Source organism: Acinonyx jubatus, chromosome F2 (assembly GCF_027475565.1).
Source record: "Acinonyx jubatus isolate Ajub_Pintada_27869175 chromosome F2, VMU_Ajub_asm_v1.0, whole genome shotgun sequence".
In the NCBI taxonomy this organism is placed as follows: Eukaryota; Metazoa; Chordata; class Mammalia; order Carnivora; family Felidae; genus Acinonyx; species Acinonyx jubatus.
The window spans coordinates 55,184,696-55,209,535 of NC_069394.1; the positions used below are offsets into that span (position 1 = coordinate 55,184,696).

At 33.5% G+C, this 24,840-nt stretch overlaps 1 protein-coding gene across 3 annotated transcripts in view; it reads right to left on the reverse strand.

Moving 5' to 3' along the window:
* The window catches only part of PKIA (cAMP-dependent protein kinase inhibitor alpha), a 94,839-nt gene that overhangs the window by 12,489 nt on the left and 57,510 nt on the right, over positions 1 to 24,840 (reverse strand). Inside the window, exon 2 of one of the 3 annotated variants that reach the window (XM_027064341.2) lies at positions 24,015 to 24,144. The exons of 1 other annotated variant lie outside the window; for it this stretch is intronic. Coding sequence is in view for 1 of the 2 variants with exons in the window: in XM_015083148.3 (XP_014938634.2) it covers positions 1,172 to 1,276 (105 nt within the window). In the remaining variant the exon portion in view is untranslated. Of the gene's footprint in view, positions 1 to 1,171; positions 1,303 to 24,014; positions 24,145 to 24,840 lie in introns of those variants that run through there. One more of the 3 variants, XM_015083148.3, reaches the window with a different exon arrangement.

Sequence of the window (24,840 nt, forward strand, 5' to 3'; positions counted from 1 at the left end):
AGTACTGGACATTCAATTATGGTAGCCATTATAATTATTATTATAATAATAGTTATCACAAAAGTAGCATTTTATTTTTATTACATTTTATTTCTCCGGACAATAGACTTATTTTTCAGTAAAAAGAAAAATAGCTGACAAATAGCATACATATAAATACATGAATGAAGAATACAATTGTATTTTTAGACAAAATATATAAATGTTATGAACTCTCTTTTTTTTCTCTCTCTTTCCATGATTATATTTCTTTTAGTGAATTCCCCTTAGGTGCTCAAAAAGAGTTATTTTTACATGCAGGGGTAGCTATGTTATTTTTTCTTTCAGTTAAACATTTAGACACAGCTCTTCAGTTTAGTGCTATGACTATCAGAGACCGGAAATATCTTTTACACTGAATACTCCACTGTATAATGACTTGTAGTTTTGCTTAGATATTTTGGGGAACCTATTGCCAAATGATTATGTCTGATTGATACCTACCAAATAATGATAAAAGTTTTAAAAACATCTAATAAATATCAGCAGCTGGTAGATGTTTAAAAGAGTAGCAATTAGCACACATGGCCTTATAAAAAAAAGTAACCAGAATAAAACCTGCAAAATTTACCAAAAGTGGGCTTCAGTAGAGTTTCCTGTTTATGTTGCTTTAATTAGAATTTTGTAGATATCACAAAATGGTAGTACTGGATACAAACAAGATAAAATGTTATTTTTTTATTCAGTTATACAAAACAGCCAATTATTTTAATATTCACAGTCTGATTAGAGAGAGAGAGAAAACATTTTATTACTTAAATGCACCATTTAAAGTTAGATTAATTAAATTATAAAACATAAATTTCCAAATATTGATATCTAAAAATCCAATAAAAATTCATAACTAAGAAACAAGCTTGCTTTTTCTTTCCCCCTTCTTAAAAAAAAAATCTTACTTTCTCACTCTTTAACAAAAGAAACAGTATATTGGTATTCTAAAAATTCTTCATTTCTATAATGGATTTCTGAACTGAGATTCATGATTCATGTTGGTCTTCCCCTTGTTTATGCTCTTTACTTTTTTAAATATCATATGGACAAATTATTTGCAAAAATAAACCAAAAGATTTTACCTTAACAGATTTTACAGATTTAGACAGATTGTAAGAGGATAGGAAAAGTATGTACTTACGTCTCCTATATTAAACAAATTGAAGCATTCCACACAGATGTGTATCCTAAAAGAAGTTGGGCCTATGAAGCTGCTAAAATGATTTTTATAGTGACATTGAGTCATGAGCCAAATGGTGACTGGATAACATGCTAATTTTACTCCTGTAAATGGGGACACATGAAATGAGACTCACAGACTTGGAAGAAAGAATGGAGAGAATGCCATCAGCAAGCACTGAAGTCTTCTCTCTAATATGAATGGTATGATCTCTTTTAAGTTTAAAAGAGAAAGAAAATTCTTCCTGTCCCATATTACAAATACAATTACATAACTTCTCAATTGTTCTTTATGAAATCATGCAACGTGTGTTAAAAGCCCCTGAGTAGTTTACTGTGTGCTTAGGGCTTAGTCTACATTAGTGTTTCTGAAGCATTTTGGTCTCAGATATCCATTACATTCTCAAAAATTTTTAAGAACAGTAGTGAGTTTTTGTTTATGTGGTTATATCTGCTCATATTTACCATATGGTATTAAAACTGAAATTTTTAAAAATATTTATTAATTCATTTAAAATATAAATACTAAACCCATTAAATGTTTCCATAAATAATATATTTTTAGTGAAATATATATTTTTGAAAGCAAAAAAAAAACTAGTGACAAAGAATGGCATTGTTTTCCATTTTGCAATTCTCTGGCTTAATTTTGTAAATGTCTGGCTTTATAAAAGACATCTGGTTTCTCATGTCTGCTTCTGCATTCAATCTGTCTCAATATGTTGTTTTAGTTGAATTATATGAGGAAAATCTGGCCTCATACAGATTTTTTTAGTTGGAAATGTGAGGAGAGTTTTAATAGCCTTTTCAGATGATTGTGGATTTTTTTTTTCTGCAATGTGGAATCTGTAATCATATCAAATACTTTCCATACTCTTTTATTGAAAGTTATTGTCTACCTTGTACTTTAAATGGATCTTTGCTTATGATTATTAAATAAATATATATATATATACATACACATACATACATATGTATGTATGTGTATGTATATATATGTATATATACACATACATACATATGTATGTGTATATATATATATATATATATATATTTTTTTTAATATCAAGCATTGGTCATTTGGAGGATATTGGTTCACTAGGTTATACAAAATTGCCAAATGGTACTATATTGTACAATATCACATTTGTTGGTAACACCACCTAACTCATCAGCAAAGTCTTCAAGAACTGGGAAAATGACAAGGTCACAGGGACAGATAATAAGTTTTTCAAAATTATAATTTTTGTTTGAAAGCTCAGATTTAATCATTGGCAACAGACACAGTGGAGTTTGCTCCCCTTGAAGTGACAAGCTCACTTTGTTCATTTTCAACAATATCTCTGCCAAATATCCAAGTTTGAAAAACCACAGTTTGCCTGTTAGTTGTTCTTTCAAGTAAAAATGGTGATTTATGAAAAGTGGCTAGTTCAGCTCTCAACCCAAGTAGTCACCCAAGTACTTGACTTGAGACAGCCATCTACTTTGGTACCTGGCAGAAATGCTTCATGTGACTTTCCATTTCATCACAAAGAATATTCAACAGATCTGTATTCGAGGGCCAAGATTTGACAAAATTAATATTTTTTTACTGCTTCATCAAGTATATCTGTAGGTAAATCTAGTATTTATAAAATATTAACTGTGAGTGCATGGTGGTGTATAAGAATACCAGGGTTACTAGTGGAGTTTGGTGTTGCTGACTTGATTCGTGCTAAGGTGCCAGCAGTTTTTCCCACCATGCTTTTGCACCACTTGTGCAAATGTCTGCCAAATAAAAAAAGCAATATCATAATTATGAAAATAATTTTGAATTTGTGAACCTACTGAAAGTATCTCAGAGACTGACTGAAAGGGTTTAGGAGACCTACAGGAAAGTTTCCTAGAAGGAAACTCTATTGTAATGAATTGTAAAGAATTTTGCGAAGAATTTAGCAAGCAAATTGTTCATTCCTAAAATATTCTGGAAATATCAGCTGTTTTATTTCCATGCTAAGTACTACCCATCTTTTTCTCTTTTCTTTTCCTGTATAAAGGTACTACTTATTTATCTAATTCAGAGTTAAGATTCTAGTAGCTTATTCCCAAAAATCAAGCCCTTAATCTCACAAAATCAGAGGGCTTCAGACTAGGTCTCTTGAGCTCAAAACAGAGTTCCAGAACTTGATGCTGCCTCAATTACCTTTTTCCTTGAATTGAACTATATTCTAGTTATACTTGGAGCAAATCTCAGCAAGGAAGAAATAAAAAGACCACAGCTCTATAAATAGACACGATTTAAAAAATTCCACAAAAGTCTCCTCTCTTACGGTGTAATTCTAATTTCTGCACCAAGTCATGACATTACATGCTCTAAAGTATCATTTGGTATAATAGGGACAGGTATTGCACTTCAGAAGAGTTTGGATAGTGTCCTATCAAAAGCATACTTTCAAAAAGTAATCTCATATACTGATTTATATCTCAGAGAAGAGGCAACATGTATTAACTAGGTGAAGCCAAACCATTTTTTATTCTGATTCCAAGGCAGTGATCTTTTCATTACATTCAAAACATTGCTAGAATGCATTTTACCCAATATGAGAAAAAGAATAGAAGGTCTTTTGATGGTTTTCACAATAAGATTTTGACTATTAGAGATGCTATGCCATCGACCTTCATTGTAGGAAGTTCTTCAATTTCTCCCTGATTTTGAGTATATAAAAAAAGTCTCAAGTTGAAAAAATTTCCAATTATTTGATACTAATGATTTTTCTTCTCATTCTTCTCTCTGTTCATCAGTTCATCTCTGATCTTAGTGATGTGATAATTGTTACTCTTATGCCTTCATTCAAGGTTCTATATATAGAGAGAGATACAGATCTCTCTGTATAGATAGATAAACATAGATATATATATTTCCTTTTTTAACATGGGCAAATTTTCAAATTGTTTTTGTAAATTCATAATCTAGTAATTTGTATCATTACTTAATTTCTTGTCTGATTCAAATCTGTTTTTTTTTCCTTTCCACAATACTTAGCAAATCAAAACTTTGTAATGAGAAATCTAAGCCTAAAAGTGTTATAAAGCCAGAAGCACAGGGTATATTCCTTTAGGAAATAGTTTCACTAATTAGGCAACAAGTGACCTCAAAGCTACTCATAAATCCCTTTGTTCATTTCTTGCTGACCTCTTTATCATCCCTAACAACAGGAGTTTCTTTATTTGTCTGTGCTTCTCAAGTCTTATTTATATTTCAAATTCTTTCAAATTCTTACTCTTCATAGAAAATCTTGCCTAATGACTCTATGAAAAAATCAAGGTCATCCTATATAATTTTCTTCAATTCCTCTTTCTTTATCCTCACATCAAAACTGTCCATCTCTTTATTCAAGAGTCTTTTGCCCAACATTAATATCTGACTGGTGTTTTTGATTCTATCTTCTCTCCCATTATTGTTCCTTCAATTTTGCTTCTTTTCCCTATTTCTCTAATGCCTATAAAATTGCTTACACTTCCCGTGTTATAAAATATATTCCATTTTTTAACGCCGTATGTTCTTTAAGTCACTCACTTGTTTTACTTTCATTTCCTCCCAAACTTATAGGAAAAGAGGTAGATACTAATTTTCCCTGCTTCCTCTATTTTTCTTTGCAGTTTGACTTATGTTACTTATCAATTTACCAGAACTGCTTTCTCAAAGAAAAAAAACATAGATTAATCACAAAATTCAAGGTTTTTCACAGTAATCATCCCTATCAAACTGTATACAGAATTTTACATTGTTATTTCTCTTGAAATGTTTTTCCTCCTTTGGCTACTGTAGTTACTGCTGTTAGTTTCCCCATAGTCTTTTCCTTAAATTTCATCTTGCTGTTTCCCCCACTTATCTCTTAAATAATATTTATTCTTCTTGTTGTTGTTCTTTATGTTCTGTTTGGTAATCCCATTTACCCCAGTAGTTTTTTTTTTTAATGTTTATTTATTTTTGACAGAGAGGGAGACAGAGCATGAGCAGGGGATGGGCAGAAAGAGAGGGAGACACAGAATCTGAAGCAGGCTCCATGCTCCAAGCTGTCAGCACAGAGCCTGACATGGGGCTCAAACTCACAGGGCGTGAGATTGTGACCTGAGCCGAAGTCGGACGCTCAACGGACTGAGCCACCCAGGCTCCCCCACCCCAGTAGTTTTAACTGCCACTTGTATATATAGATGACTATCAAATCTATAATTTGGGGGCCTGATATTTTTCTAAAGTATAGCTTGAGAATTTTTATTGCCTATTGAAAATCCACCATGATTGTCTTCAAAAACACAAATTCAGTAGGTTCAAAATGGAATCCCTTTGCTGTATCTCCACCTCCACCTCCAAACTATTCATTCTTCTCATTATTTTAGTGTATATTACCACTATTTCGTCAGCCACCTACGACAGATATCTTAAAATTGTCTTCAATTACTCCATCCCAATAACTACTCACATCTCATCTTTGCATCTAATAATTTTTCAAACCTCATTATTTTAATTCTGTCTATTCAATGTCTCTCTTACATTCTTCATTTCCATTTTTTCTCTGGTCACTACCTTCATCATCTGTTTCTTGACTATTGGAATTATATGCTTACTACTTACTTATCTAAACATATTCTTCTCCAATTTATGCTTTCCACTATCACCAGAATTAACTTTATAAAACATAAAGTACTCAAAAATCTTCAATGGTTCCTGGAAACCCACTAAACATAGTTAAAATTTTTTGCATGGTCTTCTAGAATTTGAAGCCAACCTACTTTACCTTTCCCTACAACTACCTCTCTCATGCATATTAAGTTTCATTCATAGCTAACATTTGCAGTATGTCTGGTGTTCTTATGGTTTTCTAATCCTGTTTTCCTAACCTAGAATGCCCTTCTTTCCCAATAACAACAAAACCCTGGTGATCTCTCAAACCAAATTTATAAACTACACCCTTTTCCCATCTCCAGGTATAATGAATAATGTATTACAGTGTTCATTTAATTTGGCGCTATGCAAGAATTATTATTTAATTATTTTCATATCACTCTTCTCTGTATATTATATTTTTCCTGAGATCTGGGTCTTTGAATTTTTAGTCCCTAACAGTGCTTGGCACAGGATTTTGTATATTCTTATATCTATAAGAAATATTTTGTAGATTTTTAAAAATTATCTTACTCAAAATCCTCATTAGTTAAGTAAAATTATCAAGGTTATACCATTGTCAATAGTAAAAGTAGGCTGAGGAAGCATGGTTCCTTATTTTTATTCAGTTCTTTTCCTGTCTTGAAGACTTTTCATAAATTTAAGGAGGTGAACTATAATCATTTCCTGTAATACACTTTTTTTCTTCTGTATATTCTTAATTATAACAGGATTTAAAAAAATAACAGCAACAAAAAGCACTCGAATTCCTAGTAATCTGTCCTATTTTCACTGTGCTGAGGGTTACCTTTTTTCAAGGTGTTTTTTTTTTTAATATATAAAACATATATAATTAAGTAGCAAATGAGTGCATGGAATGATTTGTTCTGTCCTCTTGTTAGAGCTTTTTACATCATTTACTTAATATTTCAAAGGGTTTATAAATCATTTATCAGCTAATCTTTGCAACATCCCTGCTGAGACAGTCAATTAGCTGAAGAAATACTGCTGGTTGGCAAGTGACAAGTAATATTACTTGCACATTATAGATGAAGAAACTAAAGCAGAGAGAGGTTAATCAAACTGACTATGTCTTACACAGTCTCTGGTAGTACTGATGTCAGAATGGAAGCCTGGGGTTATTCACATCAAAATTATAAAAGCATTAAAAGCCTGGGGCTGGTGCTGTTCTTTGTTATATAATACTTTCTAAATCTTTTGTCTTTTCTCCTCCTTTTCTGGGTCTATATGATTCCAAGGAGGAAAGATAATTTGAAAATCTATACCTTCTTATTGAACTAAGACTGTTTTTTTTCTATATCAAATAAATATTTAACTTTTGAAAGGATGTTAGAACACTGACACATTTCTTTTCAAAATAACTCATTCTTAACTTTTCCATCTTCAAAATAACAATGAAAGGTCAAATCAAGCTCAGTAGTATTTTCTGGTCTGCTCCAAGTTGTAACAATGACCATAAAAAGAATGAAACAGTTATTGTTTACTAGTGTTCTATCAGTAATAACAAAATATCAGCTATTTGCCAGATTCCATACTAAACAGTTTATTAGAATTATATAATTTAAATTCTCAACAACTCTATCAAATAGAGTATTCTCATTATCTCAATTTAAAGATGAAATAACAAGGGTCTGGAAACATTAAGTCATGAAACTGGTAGGTAATTTAACCACTTACAAAACCAGTATGCCATTTAAGAGCATAAGAAACTTAATTTTCTGTTGATGGTTTGTCAGCAATATTTCTTTTCAAAGTATGTAAACAGTTCACATACTGTTTTGAGGCATTACTTTATAGGATGGCATTTTATTAACATCCCTACAGTACCTTGTTTTTTAATACTATCATCTGATACACACATTAAATGACACTACCATCCCTTCCTTGGTTTCTATATTTGTTCTAGAAACATTTTGCATTCCAGCTCCCACAGATCTGGTCTACTCATGCAGGTAATGGTCCTCATCTTTAGCCACCTCAGTCAGGGCTGTTCAGCCTTGTGACACTTACCAGGGACACTTACCAGAGTTTGAGAAGGACTTATTAAACTGACACCTTAAAAAAATGGTTTCAAAACATGAAAGAAATCTGCAATACTGCGATAAAAACTTGTCTAACTGGTTTTTTTGAACACTAGTATTTGTGCAGCTTATCAACTATAGTGTTGCTCAACTCTCATAGAGTTAGTTATCAATAAATTACAGTGACTATGTGATATGGATACTTTTTTATTTAAGTTTATTGTGTGTGTGTGTGTGTGTGAGAGAGAGAGAGAGAGAGAGAGAGACAGTGAGAGTGGGGGCGGGCAGAGAGAGGGAGAGAGAGAATCTCAAGCAGGCTCTGCACTGTCTGAGCAGAGCCTGATGCAGGACTCAATGTGGGGCTCAAACTCCCAAACAGTGAGATCATGACCCAGGCCGTAATTAAGAGTTGAATGCTTAACCAACTGAGCCACCTGGGAGCCTCTGATATGGAAACATTTTAATACAACTGATAAGATGTCATGTGAAGCTTCCAAAAGTGCAGTTGCCTAGGACTGAGGAATCTTTAAAAAAGGCCCTACTCACAACGAACTAGAAGTGACTTCAGTAGGAGGCTGAGGCAGAGATCTTGGGCCAGGGAGTGAAAAAGCAGGCCTGCATTGGAGAGAGCTGTCTAGTATAGGAGAGCCAGGAATTTGACTTTTTGAGTGAGGAGCATGAAGGTAGGTAGGGGGCCCTTCAGTGAGAATACTGGGATTGCTTCTAGAATTCTAACTTAGATGAATGACAAGATGGCATTCTTTGGTAAATGCTAAAGGAAAAGCAGCAGCAGCAAAAGTCTAAGAATGGCACGTTAAGGTATCGCAATGCCACATTTAAAGTAATTTGGCATTCTTTTCCTTTCTGCATGAATGAAAATGCATTAATTGAAAACCCACATTTACACACATGCTAATATCTGCTCTTCCGCAATCAAGTATTTTCTGCATAATGTCTAAATATCTATTCCAACTGAAATAGTACTTAAGCACTCCAATACTCCTTTTTTCAGCCAAAAAGAAAAACAGGTGCTATGATTATGTTTCCATATATTTAAGTATATATATCATCATTGCCAATTCATCTGCTTTGCAGATATGAATTTTCTATATGGTATTCAATATCTCCCTTTATTGAAAATGTCCTGTTCAGTATATTATAATAAATGTTTTTCATATTTATTATATGTCTGAATGTTATCTCTTTATTAATGGAATGAACTTCAGCACAATGTTTAATACTGTTTTTCTCTACCATCATTATATTTTAAGATTTTCCATACATTACCATGAGATTTTCAGATTTATCAGGCTTTTTGAAGTCAGTGGGATAGGCTCCAGAGAGAAAAGTGAATGCTAAAGAACAGCAACATGCATTAAATACTTTAACAGATTAAGAAAATATTAATGTAGCCATTGAGAAATATATGTGATATTTATGCCATATACAGTGGATATATAAATCGATAGTTTCAAAATGAGGTAATACACAGAACTATATTAAAATATGACTTTTAGGGGCACCTAGGTAGCTCAGTGGCTTGAACCTCTGACTCTTGATTTCATATCTTGAGGTCATATCTCACGGTTCCTGAGATCCAGCTCTGCATATGGCTCTGTGCTGACCATGTGGAACCTGCTTGGAATTCTCTCTCTCCCTTTGACTCTGTCCCTCCCCCCGGCTCTCAAAAATAAATAAATAAACATTTAAAAATAAGATATAATACAAATTTTAGTAACTTTTTATAAGGTGAGAAGACAAATAATAAGTGCCTTTTTGTCTAGGAGACAAGTTGTTATTCTGGAAAACCTCATGACATTTTGTAGATTATCAAAATCATTTTGCTATCAATATCAAGCATCTCTAATATCAACTCTATTATCAGTAGTTTAAATTATCATTATTACTCAATTGCATTATTAGTAACATTTAAGAAACTATTTAAAGTGGTAAACATTGGTTTTAATAAATAAAATACTACTTATGAAGTTACAGTAAACTGAAACTAAGAGATCTCAAGAGGGTGGAGAGTTTCTATTTTTGTTCGTCTTCCAAATTTCAGAGAAGGATTATATGTACAGTGTAGGGTACTAACTAAATATGTAACAAATAAACTTTTAGACTTTATTACCTTGTGGTATAAATTAGGATTTCTTTTGTATTGACATAACTAGAACATTTTTTATTTCAGCACTATGAATTATTAACATCTTTGGCTAATTTCCAGAATGTCTGTGTCATCCAAATTTATTTGAGTGTTAATTAGGAGACCTCATGCTTATCTTCTAGGCTTTCACTTTTGCAAATCACTTCATTAATTCACACCAACTTTTGATAATTTATAGTACAACCAAATAGTATAAAAACACATAGAAGCATTTGCCAAAGAACTCTAAGTAAAACAGGTCTCAGAAGACAAATACCATATGATTTCACTCATATGTGGAATGTAAAAAAAAAAACCATTGAATAAACAAGCAAACATAAAACAGAATCAGACCTATATATACAGAGAACAAACTGATGGTTGTGGGGGTGAGTGGGCAAAATGGATGGGGGGGAGTGGGAGATATAGGCTTCCAGGTATGGAATGAATAAGTCACCGGAATAATAGGCACAACATAGGGAATACAATCAACGATATTGTAATAGCATTGCTTAGTGACAGATAGTAGCTACACTTGTGGCGAGTATAGCATAATGTGTAGAGATATTGAATCACTATGTTGTACACCTGAAACTAATGTAACATTGTATGTCAACTATACTCAAGTAAAATAAAAAAGAATAAAAAAAAACAGATCTCAGATACGAAAATAGAGCCATGCTTGGTTATACTGCCATCGAAGTGCTTCAGCTGAAGTGAGACCTTCAATCCTGCTGCGTGTATAAATCACCTAGGGTGGCTTTTAACCTCGCCAGTGGCTGCCCCCACTATTATATCTGATTTTTGTCTACATGACAGTAATAATTTTTTGATTGAAAACTTTATTTCATTGGTTCCAAAGGCAGCACAATAGTTGATAGGAAATGGGTGTATATGTGTGTGTGCATATGTGCACACACACAATCTCTACTGCCTTTAAAATTATGGGACAGGGTTAGGGCACCTGGGTGGCTCAGTTGGTTAAGCATCTGACTCTTGATTTCAGCTCAGGTCATGATCTCATGGTTTGTGATATTGAGCCCCATGTCAGGCTCTGCGCTGACAGTGCAGATTCTTGGGATTCTCTCTCTCTCTCTCTCTCTCTCTCTCTCTCTCTCTCTCTCCTCCCTCCCTCCCCCACTCATGTGTGTGCATGGTATGGGCACATACTCTCTCTCAAATAAACATTTAAAAAGTTACGGCACAGGGTTAATCATAAATATTCAGCTAAATTCCATTTGTCAGCTTATTAAAGTGCAAACCAACAGAGAAAATAAAGACAAGTCTTGTTTTTTTATTTATTAAAAAAAAAAGTCTTGTAGAAATCATTAGGAATTTAATACAAAATAGCGGAACACAAAAATTGTGTTGCTTTGTTTACTCCCTAGTCTGTGGCAATGCAAACAACAGAAGTTAACCTGCAATTTAAATTAAGTTCGGTTATACTGTATTAGGTATAGCCAAACATTAACTTGCCATTAATTTTTTCCAAACAAATCACATTTTTGTTCTCTTCTTTTTCTCCCCATCTCCCTTGGAGTTACTACTTACTCTACTCCTTGCCATATTGCCCCTAACACTTGTCTCCTCTACTAGAATGTGTTTCTATGCTTATTACTATTCAATAATTCAACAGTAAAATACTGTAAATGTAGGCAGAGGCATTTTAAGAAGCAAAGAAAATGCCCTTACACATTTTTAACATAGTAATATCATATAGAAAAATTTTAAAAATTTAGTATAGCTAAATTTTACAGATTGTTGTCAACCCACTTAAAGAAGTAAGAGGGATAAGGCATAGAAAGAATGTGTTGTTGAGGGTGATGAAAATAAGCAGGTATTTCTTTTTTTTTTTTTTAACATTTATTTATTTTTGAGACAGAGAGAGACAGAGCATGAGCAGAGGAGGGTCAGAGAGAGGGAGACACAGAATCCGAAACAGGCTCCTGGCTCCGAGCTCTCAGCCCAGAGCCCCATGTGGGGCTTGAACCCACGGACCGCGAGGTCATGACCTGAGCTGAAGTCGGACGCCCAACTGACTGAGCCACCCAGGCGCCCCGATAAGCAGGTATTTCAAACTACTACCTGCCATCCATGTTCAGTGGATTTAGAAGACAGAGGTTTGAGTGCCATCATTATTACTTATTTACCATTTGATGCTAGGCAAAATACTGAATTTCTTGGGCTTCAGTTTACATGACTCCAAAATGTGGGTTCCCAAACTGAGAAAATACTTCAAAGCTTTTCTAGGCCTAAAAGCCACCGACCTTAGTGTCCATGTGTCCTTTATAAAGGCCAAGTTTTTACAAAAGATAGTATACTTCTAAAAGCTTTTAGAGAAAGGAAAGGCTATATTTAGAGAGTCTGTTGAGTGTCCCCGGGTGTTCTCAAGCCTTACTACTATTTTTAGCCAGGTGTAGGCCAGTAGGACAACACATTTGCTTTAACTAATGACTGTCCAGTTTTCTTAGAGTCAAAGGTAAGTTTTTCATTATTCCAAATGCTGACTTAGTACATTGTTGAAAACAAGAATTATTTCAGTTTTTTTACTGAATTGGCCTGCTGTTCCATGGTCTGACCTGAAACGTGATTTAAAAGGTTGTATTTCGGTTTGGACAGACAGTCTTTATCCTGCTGTTTCATTATAGACATCTTACAGGATAAACACGTGCAACCGTTTTGAGTTCCTGAGTCCAAGTGTTCCTTATAGTGTTTTGTTTTGTTTATGAATTGCAGGCCAATTTACTCCAATTTGAATGCAGGTAGGAATTTATAAATTTCTTCAAGAACCTATTTTCATTCTTATGTATCATATTGATTTTATTTTAATACAGAGAAGACTTTACCAGATTCATAGATATTGCATAGATATTTGATAGAGCAAAAAACAAAAGAAAAAAAAAACATCATTAGGAAAAAAACCCAGAAACCTCAAATGGAAAGTGATACAACCAACAGAAGTATATAGTGCTAGTAAGAGTAATTAGCACATGTAGACTGAGAAGCAGACTATCATTGTAAAGTTTTAACTATGCTAGTTGCCAGCAGGAGGAGGATTACTTGATTCAGAAATCTTTTCCTTTATCTTTGTAATTTTTTTTAATAATCTCAAAACTAACAGAAAAGTTGAAATGACAATGAAAATAATTCATCACCCAACCCATTTGAGAGTAAGTTGCCAACATAATGCACTGTCACCCTCAAAGACTTTAAGATTTCCTACAAACATATATCCAAGTATAATCATGAAAATCAAAATCAAGAAATTAACATGACACATTACTACCGTGCTATCTAATTTTCAGACCCCTTTTAAGTTTTGTTGACTATCCCAGTCATTTCCTACAAAATAACAGAATCAATTCCAAGTCCACATGTTGCGTTAAGTTATCCTATCTCTTTAGTTTTTTAATCTGGAAAATTTTCTCATGCTGACCTTCATAACTTTGAAACTTTTAAAGATTACAGACCCAGATATTTTGTGGGATTTAGCTGTTTGTATTTGTCTCATGATTAAATTTAGGATATATATAGTTGGAAGGAATATCACAGTAGTAAATCTCTATTCTTAGTGCATCCTATCAAACAATTTTGGCAAACTTTTAATTTATACCCTTACTAGGATATTAATTTTATGTATTTGGTTGAGGGGTGTCACCCAGTCTTCACTATAACGTTATTTTTTCTTTCCCTCATTCATAAGTTTTATGGTAAGGTACTTTGTGAGTATGTAAATATCCTGTTTCTCATCAAACATAATTTATTAAATTTAATTATTTACATCAGTATGAACTCATAGAGTCCCTATTTTATTCAATGGACTATAATTTGTTTCTATCATTATTTATTTTGAGACTTAGATTGTTCAAGATTTGCCCTGTGGGAACCCCTTCAATTTGGTGTATATGTCTTTGGGTGTTTCGCCGTTCTTTTTTTTTTCTTTTTTTTTTAATATTTATTTATTTTTTGAGAGAGAGAGAGTGGGGGGGGGGAGGGACAGAGAGAGAGGGAGACACAGAATCCGAAGTAGCCTGCAGGTTCCAAGCTGTCAGCACACAGCTAGATGCAGGACTTGAACTCATGAGCTGTGAGATCATGACCTGAGCCAAGCTGGATGCTGAATTGACTGAGTCATCCAGGTGTTCCTCACCATTATTCTTTAATATCTTCCTTATTTCTTGAACCCATAATATGGTCTACAGTCATTTTATATTTTCTGTGCCCTAGCTTTGGAATCAGTCATTTCTCCAAAAAGCTATAGTTCCTTCAGTTGGAGGCCTGTAATTTGAATCAAAGATCTGGACACTAGGTGTGCTCATTGCTATTGGCAAGCAGCAGCCCCAGGTACTTCAAACAGACAGAACTAGAGCATTTATGTACATATATACGTACACACATATGAAAAAATATATTCATAAACATTTATATGTTCATGTACACATTCACATTATATCTGTGTTTATTTCTCTGTGTATTGAAAATCATGAGTTCACATTAATATCCTTGATCCTCATTTAACACCACAAAGTTCATTCTAGTTTCCGTCCTTTTCCTATTTTAACACCTTCCTCAGATAATGAGAAACATTGATTACTGTATCCTTAATATCCTTACTTATTGGATCAATCTCCCTGTTAAACACATTCTTATAGCTGACATTCTCCCATCCCATACATTTTCCTCACCTAGTACAAGTTATGACTATCTGTATTGAGTGGTTGCCATGACCACTTCTTCATAAGGATGTCCTTCTCATGCCAATCAGACTTCAACACTCCACACTTTTGCAGACATACTTTTCACCCTTTTCAGGCTCTGAGACACAATGCCAAAGCACTGTGGTTCCCTGCATGCCCACCATCCCCACACCAACAAAGGCTAACTTGATCTCATCTAATAGCTTCTGGACTAAATTGTTCAAGAAGGGAAGGGATAAAGAAGTGGATGAGAAAAGAAATAGACAAGTATTTTTCTTCCCTAAACAATATTTGAAGAGGTTCTTTATTCAGAGAATTATAAAGACATTATGAAGTATCAGCTGAAGAACTGAACCTAGATTACATATTTTTACATATCTATATCCTTTAGCTATATCTATGACACACATGTACACATAATTTTATAGCAAAAAAATATGTAACAAAAATATATTTTAATACACAACAACACACGTATATATAGTGCTATTTTACTGTTAACTACCAGTCCATTTCTATGAATGGATTTGCAAAACTCCTAGCTTGTGATAGCATCTATATTGGTTCTTATTGGATCCTCTTCTTCTTTTATCACTTAGGTTTTAAGTTCATCTGTTTGGTGAGTCACAGTTGCATCTCATTAGTGAGTTGTACGATCATTGGTAATCATGTCTGGTCTCCATGTATCTAAGAAAATACACCAGCTCGGTGTCTCTCAAAAGGCTGTCTGCAATTTGCAACAGAATCAGTTGAGGTACTTGTTAAAATTCAGGTTCTTGGATCCTGTCCTAATTTCCCGCTCAGCATCTCTGTAGAGGGTAATGGATATTTGGGAAACATCTCAGCTGATTCTTACACATTAAATACTGAGACTACGGTGTACCTCACATGTCTATAATTCTTTAAAGCTCACTGTTTAAAACACATAGGTCTTACTAACTATAACAATTTTGTTTTAGCTCTGTTAGTTCACATTTGCTATTTAACCAACTTAGACATTGATAGATATATGAATAGTCTCCAAAGTAAAATATATCTATCTTATGCAAAAATATCTTCTACAAAACGTCTCCACAGAGTGAAATATAAGTGCCTTCCAAGATCTTGTTTGGAGGAATCTTACAGATTTTCCAGATTTTAGGGAGTGGCAAATGCAAAGGCCCTGATCCTGGGAAAACCATTACAAAAAGAAAAATCCTGAAGGAAAGTGTGTGAGAGGATAGTATTATAAATGAAGAAACATTGAATGCATGTAGGAAATGTACAGCAGCTTAATTTTTACTCTAAGAGTGATGGAAATGGGTTTTTAGAAATAATGTGATCTGATTTATGTTTTTTAAGATTGGTCTGGCTATTGTACTGAATAATAGACTATAAGGGTTGGGGCAAGAGAAAAAGCCAGGAGACCGTGGAAGAGGCTGCTTATTGCATTAGATAAGACAAGCAATGGTGTCTTGGAGTGAGTTGAAGATGGTGAGAGGTAGGTAGATTCAGAATATATTTTCCTGTTAGACCTGGCATGAATTTCTCATGGACTGGATGTGGGAATTGTGGGGAAATGAGATTTTAAGGATGATTCCAATATTTTTGGTCTGAAAAACTGGATGAGTTATGAAGCCAGGAAGAACTGGAGTGGAAGGGGTGAATCAGAAGAAAATATTTAGTTTTATCTGCTGACTTTGAAATGTCTACTCTGCAGAGAGTGGAGGTAGTGGGAAACTGAAATAACGAGTCTTGAGCTTGGATGAGTGGTTAGGGTTAGAAGTATGAATCTGGGAACCACAGTCATCTACCCATTAAAGTGATGGGACCAGTTTAAAACTCATGAGTAGTGAGTGTAGATGGAGAGTGAAGAGGGAATGAAGGTTAGGGCATTCTTAAGTTAGACACTGAGGATGGAGTCATGACCAGAGTATACTGGTAAGGAATGACAAGTGAGAAAGGAGGAAATCTAGGAGAGTATGTAATACTAGAAATTATGAAAGCTCATTTTCCAAAATTTCCTATGTTAAGGATAAATTAATGCTTGATATTGTAAAATGAGCTTTAACAAACAGAAAAGCAAATAGTTCACGATTGATTGCAGTGTCATGGGGAATGGAAAAGTTGTGAAAAATTAGGTAATTTTTAAAATTTTAACAATTTCAAACAATTTTAAAATTTTTAAACAAAAGTATCCATTTTAAAAATTAGTGCACCATATTTATACATATTTTGTCTTTGTGTCTACTGCAGCTATAGTATGCTATAGGTGAGGGATGAAGAATTATAATTTATACATCAAATTTATGGGAAAAGGGGGAAATCCCTACATTTTTTATAGATTTTTTGTAGAATTCAAGAGTGTTATAGATTTTGAATCTCTTCATATTTCAAACAGAATTTTCTAAATAACCATTATGATTTTAGAATCAGAACAAATCTTATATATAAAATGACTTACTTGAATGCATTTATTTCATTTTTATAGGTAAAGACTAGGACTCAGGTTTTTTTGGTTACCAAGTATAATTTCTTATCATAACACATTATTTAAAATATATAAATAATTTTTAAAAAGGAGCTTACCAGAATATTTTAAGTTTTTTAGAAAATATTAAGTAATTAAAGTCAGAGGAAATAAATCTCATGAGGATTCATTTACAGAAAGAACTCAGAATAGGGTAAGAAAAAGTAGGAGACGTATTTCCACATGGATAAATATGAGATTTTTAGGAGAAAATAATTGAAACTACCCTTAGAAGGGCATAATACTAGCTGAATGAAATAAAGATATCATGGGAATAGTCGATAATTTTGAAGGTGGATTTTGAATATGAAGGCTGATACAGATTAATATGTGATTATAAGAAAGACCAACAAGGTAGTGGAACAAGGGCTTCTTCATTCAAGCATAGTTTACCAGTAGTGAAGGGAACTTTTGATACTGTGGTATGTGCTACTTTAGGACAGTAAACACTTAATTAAAGAAGTAGGTTATGTAAAATATAAATAAGATTCAAAATATTTGTGAAAGGGGGTGCCTTGATGGCTCAGTTGGTTAAGCCTTGGACTCTTGATTTTGGCTCAGGTTATGATCTCACAGTTTTTGAGTTTGAGCCCCGCATTGGGCTCTGTGCTGACAGTGCAGAGTCAGCTTGGGATTCTCTCTCTCCCTCTCTCTCTGCCCCTCTCCAACTCACTCACACACTCTCTGTCTCTCTCTTTCTCTCTCTCTCAAAATAAATAAAATTAAAGAAAAATCATGGATGGTGAAAGCTACGTGGGATTATTTTAAAAAGTTAGGGATGGATGGTTAGTTTAAGTGACTTTTCTTTTTAATAACAAGAATAATTGTCACATAGAAGACCTCACTATGCCACTGAAAAAATCCTGGGACTGCATGACTCCACAGTCTGATTATCTAGAGTTACGCTGTCCAGTATGATATGCATTACCCACATGTGGCGATTGAGTACTTGGAATGTGCACTAGTTTGAATCAGGAACTGAAATCTTAATTTTGTTGAGTTTAATTTACATTTAAATTTTAAAAACATGTGCAACTAAAGGCTATACTGTTGAATAACACTAAGAACATTTCCATAATCACAGAAAAATCTATTGACCAGAGCTGACCTAAAATTTTAAAAATTACATTTATTAATTATATTTATTAATTACATTAACAAATTTTACATTTATTTCTCTTTGCTAAGAAAATCTTCTTTTATTAATAAGCAGTACTAGCAAGATGGTTAGATATAAGCTTAAGATGCAAAAACCTGTTGCATTTCTATAAGCCAGAAACAGAGTTCTTAAAAATCATTTAAAATTTAAAGTTCCTTAGGAATAAACCCAAATAAAGATGTGCAAGACATTTGTGGAGAAAATAATAAAGCCTATTGAAAGATATTAATGAAGTCCTAAATAAATGGAGAGATACACCTTGTTTATTGATAGAAAGACTCATCATAATGATATAAATTCTCCCCAACTTCATTTATATATTCAATACAGTTTGAATCAAAATACTTAACAGAGCTTTGGGGAGCTGCTAATTCTGAAATTTTTATGAGTGGTCAAATGGCCAAGAATAGCTCAGAAACACCTAAAGAACATTAACATGGAAGGATTTACTCAACAGATATGAAGATTATTATAAGCCTATATTAAGACAGTGTGGTGTTGTTTCAGGGTAATCAAATAGACTCATGGAACAAAATAAGGAGTTCAGACTATAATATACAGTATTTGGAAATCTGACATATCACAGAGAAGTCACTACAGATTATTCAGATAAGGATGGACTATTTTGTAAACAGTCCTGGGAAACTTAGTTATTCATCAGGAAACAAAGAAATTGGATAATGCATACAAATACATTCTAGATGAATTAATGGCTTGAATACAGAATAAACAAAAAATAAAAATGAATTTTAGAAGAAAATCTGCTATATCTGTGTAACATCAAGCTAGGAAAGGATATTTTAAGACAAAAAGGCACTAACCTAAAAGTTAAATTTGATTTCATTCAAATTAAGAGCTGCAGTTTATCACAAGATCAAAAAAGTGAGAAGACATAACCTATTTGTACCATGTATAGTTGATAAAGGATTATTAATTTGTATTTAAAGAATAAAAAGAAGCTAATAAGAAAAGGATAATACAAAAATGGACCAAAGATATTCTCTGGAATATCACAGAACAGGAAACATAGTAACAAACAAATGAAAGGATTCTAAACCTACTGGTAATTAAGGAAGCACAAATTAAAACTGTTTTAGATGGAATTGTAGTCCCTAAAATTCATATTCAAAGTCCAAACTCCCATTGTGGCTGTATTTGAAAATAGTGCCTTTTAAAAGGTAATTATGATTAAAAGGAATCATAACAGAGGACCTAATCTGACTGGTGTCCTTATGAGAAGAGGAAGGCACATATACAGTAAAAATGGTCAAGTGAGGACACAGCGAGAAGGTAATAGTCATCTGCAAGCCAAAGAAAGAGGACTCAGGAGAAACCAAACCTACCAACACCTTTTTACTGCACTTCAAACTTGCACAACTGTGAAGACTGAAATTTCTGTTTTTTAAGCCACCCATCAGCGGTATTTTGTTAGGGCAACACTAGGAGACTAATACTAAGACCAAATGAGATTTTATACCAAGGAGATTGGCCATTCTAACCTATGAGATATAGAACAAAAGGACTTCCAATTGATTCCATAACTTGGGAAAACATTTTGTCATTTTCTTTAAAGTTGAATATATAATTCCTTATGACTTAGCAACTCTACTTTTACTTAAATATGGTTAAAATAAGTCTTGCACATGTGTACCAGGAAACATAAAATAAATGTTCATGGAAGCAGTGTTCATAATATGTCCAAAACAACCCAAATATCATCAATAGAGTAATAAATAAGCACATTTTCTTACATTTACAATGAAATACGGTGGTGAAAATTAATGAACACTAATACAACACGCAAGGATGAACCTTAGAAACATAATGTTGAGTGAAAAAAAGCAAGCACAGAAGACTATATAAACTGTGAAATCAATTTTATAAAAATCAAAAATAAGCAAAATCATATATATAGTAAAAAAATACATAAAAATTAAGTGAATGTTGAACATAAAGCCAAAATCAGAGTTATTTCTCTGGTGAAAACTGGAAGGTGGGACAAGGGTAGAACAAAATGATTCAGCAGTTTGATTCCAGTTCTCAATTTTAGTGGTGTGTTTGCAGGAGTTTATTATTATACCTCATAACTTAATGTATTTGAATATTTTCTTTTGCATGTATTAATTATTATATAATAGCATTTAAAATATTAAAATCCTCTATCAAAGGTAACCCTTAGTCATTAATTATAGAAAAGGGAATCTACTTTGACGCAACATACATATTTAGTAGTTAATCTTTTACAGTTGAAATCTTTCAGCTATGAAAGTTTTCCCTCTTCACATGAGGGCTTTATTTTCCATATAAAGACATCCTACTTTGGGATAATTTATTGTCATTAATTAAGTGATACTAGTCCTGTGGCTGCCTAGGATTGTTAAAAACAACTGATAACTACATCTCCTGCCTCAAGAGAATACAGAAAAAAGATGGAGTGGGGGAGGTAATATCATACATTATTGATAAATACATATAAATACAAAAGCATTACAAAGCTATTTCCCCATTAGCAACTTAGATTTTATTAATAAGTATATCAGAATATCATATATCAATTAAAGAATAAAATAATTAAATATGAGTGGATTTCCTCTTATTTTGCAATGAGTTCCAAGGTGGTATTTTAGATGGTTACTTCCTCTTCATATCTGAGAGAGAGAGTACATGTGGTTTGGTGGAAGCTTCATTATGCTAAAATTTACATTTCTTTCTTTAATGAAATGACTTTTGTCTCTTGGAAATGCAGAAGATAGCAACAGCAGATTATAGAGAAATAGCCACTCATGCAGTACTGTGGCTGTCCTACCTACCTGTGGAAAAATATAAATACCAATTTTAGAAGTTAATGATTCTGAAATTGCCCTTATCTTTGTCATTATAAAAATGCTCCAGAAATCATGTTTTGCAAATCATATGGCACAGAAGCTTATCAGGGGATATTCTATCCATAATTGAGTCATTTAATAATATGTCTAATGTAATGGGTTGATATGTAAATAATTAAAACTAAATAAATTCTCTACAAAGCTGTAGTAATCAAAACAGTATGGTACTGGCACAAAAATAGACCTAAAGATCAATAGAACAGAAGAAAGAGCCCAAAAATAAACCCACAATTGTTTGGTCCATTAATCTATGACAAAGGAGGCAAGAATATACAATGGGAAAAAAGTCTCTTCAGTAAACAATGCTGAGAACACTGAAGAGCTACATGCAAAAGAATAAAACTGGACCACTTTCTTATACTATACACACAAATCAACTCAAAATGGATTACAGACCTAAATATGAGATCTGAAACCATAAAAATCCTAGAAGAGAGCATAGGCAGTAATTTCATTGACATCCACAGCAGCAGCAGCACTTTTCTAGGTATGTTTCCTAAGGGAAGGGAACAAAAGCAAAAATAAACTGTTGGAACTACATCAAAATAAAAAGCTTTTGCATGGTGAAGGAAACCATCAACAAAACAAACAGGCAGTGTACTGAATGGGAGAAGATGGTTGCAAATTATATACCCAATAAGGGGTCAATATCCAAAATATATAAAGAACTTGTACAACCCAATACCAAAAAAAAAAAAAAAAAAAAAAGCCAGTCCAATCAAAAATGGGCAGAGAACTAAATAGACATTTTTTCCAAAGAAGACATACAGATGGCCAACAGATGTATGAAAAGATGCTCAATGTCATAATCCTCAGGGAAATGTAAATCAAAACCACAATGAGTTGTCACCTTACACCTGTCAGAATAACTAAAATCAAAGACAAGAAATAACAAATGTTGGTGAGAGTATGTGGAAAAAAAGGAACCCTTGTTCAGTGTTGGTGGTAATATAAATTGGTACAGCTACTATGGAAAACAATATGGAGAAATACCATATGATCTAATAATTCCACTACTGGGTATTTACCTAAAAAAAAAACAACAAAAAAACACACACTAATTTGAAAAGATATGCACCCTATGTTTGTTGCAGCATTATTTACAATACCAAACTATGGAAGCAACTTAAGTATCCATCAACAGACAAATGAATAAGAAAGATGTGGTATACACACACACATGCGCACGCACACGCACGTGCGCGCGCGCACACACACACACGTATATGCACAGGAATATTACACAATCATCAAAAAGGATAAGATCATGCCATTTGAGACAAAATGGATGAACCTAGATGGTAGTATTAAGTAAAATAAATCAGGTTGAGAAAGACAAATACCCTATGATTTCACTCATATATGGAATCTAAAAAACAAAAACAAATGAATAAATAAGAAATAAAAAGAATCAAAACTACAAATACAAAGAACAAACTGACAGCTGCCAGAGGGAATGGGAGTAGGAGAATGGGCAAAATGCGTGAAGGGGAGTGGAGATATGGGCTGCCAGTTATAAAATGAGTAAGACAGGAATAAAAAGCACAGCATGGGGAATATCATCAATGATATTGTAATAGTGTTATATGCTGACTGACGATAGCTACACTTGTGATGAGCATAGGTGAGAGATGTTGATTCATTATGTTGTACACCTAAAACGAATGTGACATTACAAATGTTACAACTATACAACAAATGTGTCAACTATACTCAAAAAAAAAAAACTAGATAAATTCTTCAGCTATATCAGTAGTGTGAGATCTAGACTTTCAACTAATGGATACTTTTGTCATAGATTTTCGCAATATGGGGTCTGTCTTGGTCTTATAATTATCCTTAGAATCATGGGGACTGATCCATTCTTGCAACAAATTTTATTGCTTACATTCAAAGTGTCAGTTACAGTGCTGGATCCTGAAAATACAGAAGTCGACACACAAGGAAATATAAGGATAAAACAAATTTTCTAACACATTAACTTTTCTCATTCATTCATCCATAAGTCATTCAACATGGGTCTTATATTGAGTACTGAGTACAGACCAGGTGATATGGTAAACGCTGAATCTAACTGCGAATGAGATAGATAGGCCCTGATTTTGATGTCACTACTGTCTTTTCTCTTGCCATACAATGAGATATCTTTATTAATTTTGCTTTAAGGTTTTATCTGAAATTGCTAATGAAAAATAAAGTGGTTAGTGCAGTTTTGACATGCATAGGTAAATTCCCATGCCCCATTTTCCTCCCTTTTAACTCCCTATGTACACTCACTTTTTGCCAAGACCAAAACTAAGTGTGCCCCAACAAGAACCTTCACACCATTGACTGCAGCTCTTCCTTACTTAGACTTGTTGTCATCATAGCCCTTAATTTTGATAAGCAACTAAAAGGTCATGAAGACAACCTAGAATATGATTTGTCTTAGGAGAAAGTAACAAAAAGATTAATCTGCTGCTCCACATGACTAACCTCCTAGGATTAAACCAGTCACCAAGATCACTATATGTACTAGGCAACAGTGAGCTAAAAATGGAAAAAAGCATCATACTGTTATTGTATTCATTTCCCTCCAAGGTACTCTCTGATAAACACCATAGGGAATTGCAAACAACTTCCTTGTATGTTATATATCCATCGTTTTCCAAATAGTCATGTCTTATCCAGCCATCAGCATACTTTTTCTGAGGTGGTTGAGTGTGAGACTAAGTGTTCCTACCTGATTGGAAACCTTCTTGTCCTTAATTCATTGGCTATACTTGATTTTTTTTTCCCCTTGGGTCAGACTTTCAGACTTCTATCAGAAACTGCTCCTTTGGGGAAACCAGGCCTTCCAGAAACTCAGGAAACTAAAATGGAGACAGCAAGAGAAAGGGACATTTATTTTTACTTAGAGATCTCAGTTTTTTAAAATTTTAAGTAAATGTCCAAATGTAGGGTTCCTAAGCAGTATAAACTTCTACGTTATAAGTTTATATCCAGTTTATAAGTTTGCTAACTCAGAAGTGAATATGACAAGGGTTTAGGTTGTATTTTGCCTTCAAGCCAAGCAAAAAGAAAGCCCCGTTATCCTTTGATCATTACAACACAAAAGGCAAAAAAGGCAAGTTTTCTGTTTCTGTAAAATTTACTTCCTTTCTTCAGTCTTCATCTAGATCTTTAGTAAACTATTAATTTGATTAAATTATTCATAAACATAGGAACTTAGAGAAGTATATTTCACAGAGACCTTTAATGTATAATATTCACTGCACACATGCACCATGAGCTCCTCTTTTCAAGCACTGATGGATACATAAGAGTGTGAATGTCTCTGGGTAGCACAAGGATGTGTCTTTTCTTGGGATGGGGAGATGGGGAGAGAATAAATCTGTTGAATGCTAGTCAGTGATTTAGAAAAAGAGATATTAGGGTAAAAGGAAAGGCTGACTACAAGTGAAGCAATAAAGTCCTAAAGCTGTGCTTCCAAAATAATAATAGCAGTTTTCTGAGTAGTTGAGGAAGCAATCTCCACAAATTATAGTCACACCTGTTACAGATCATCT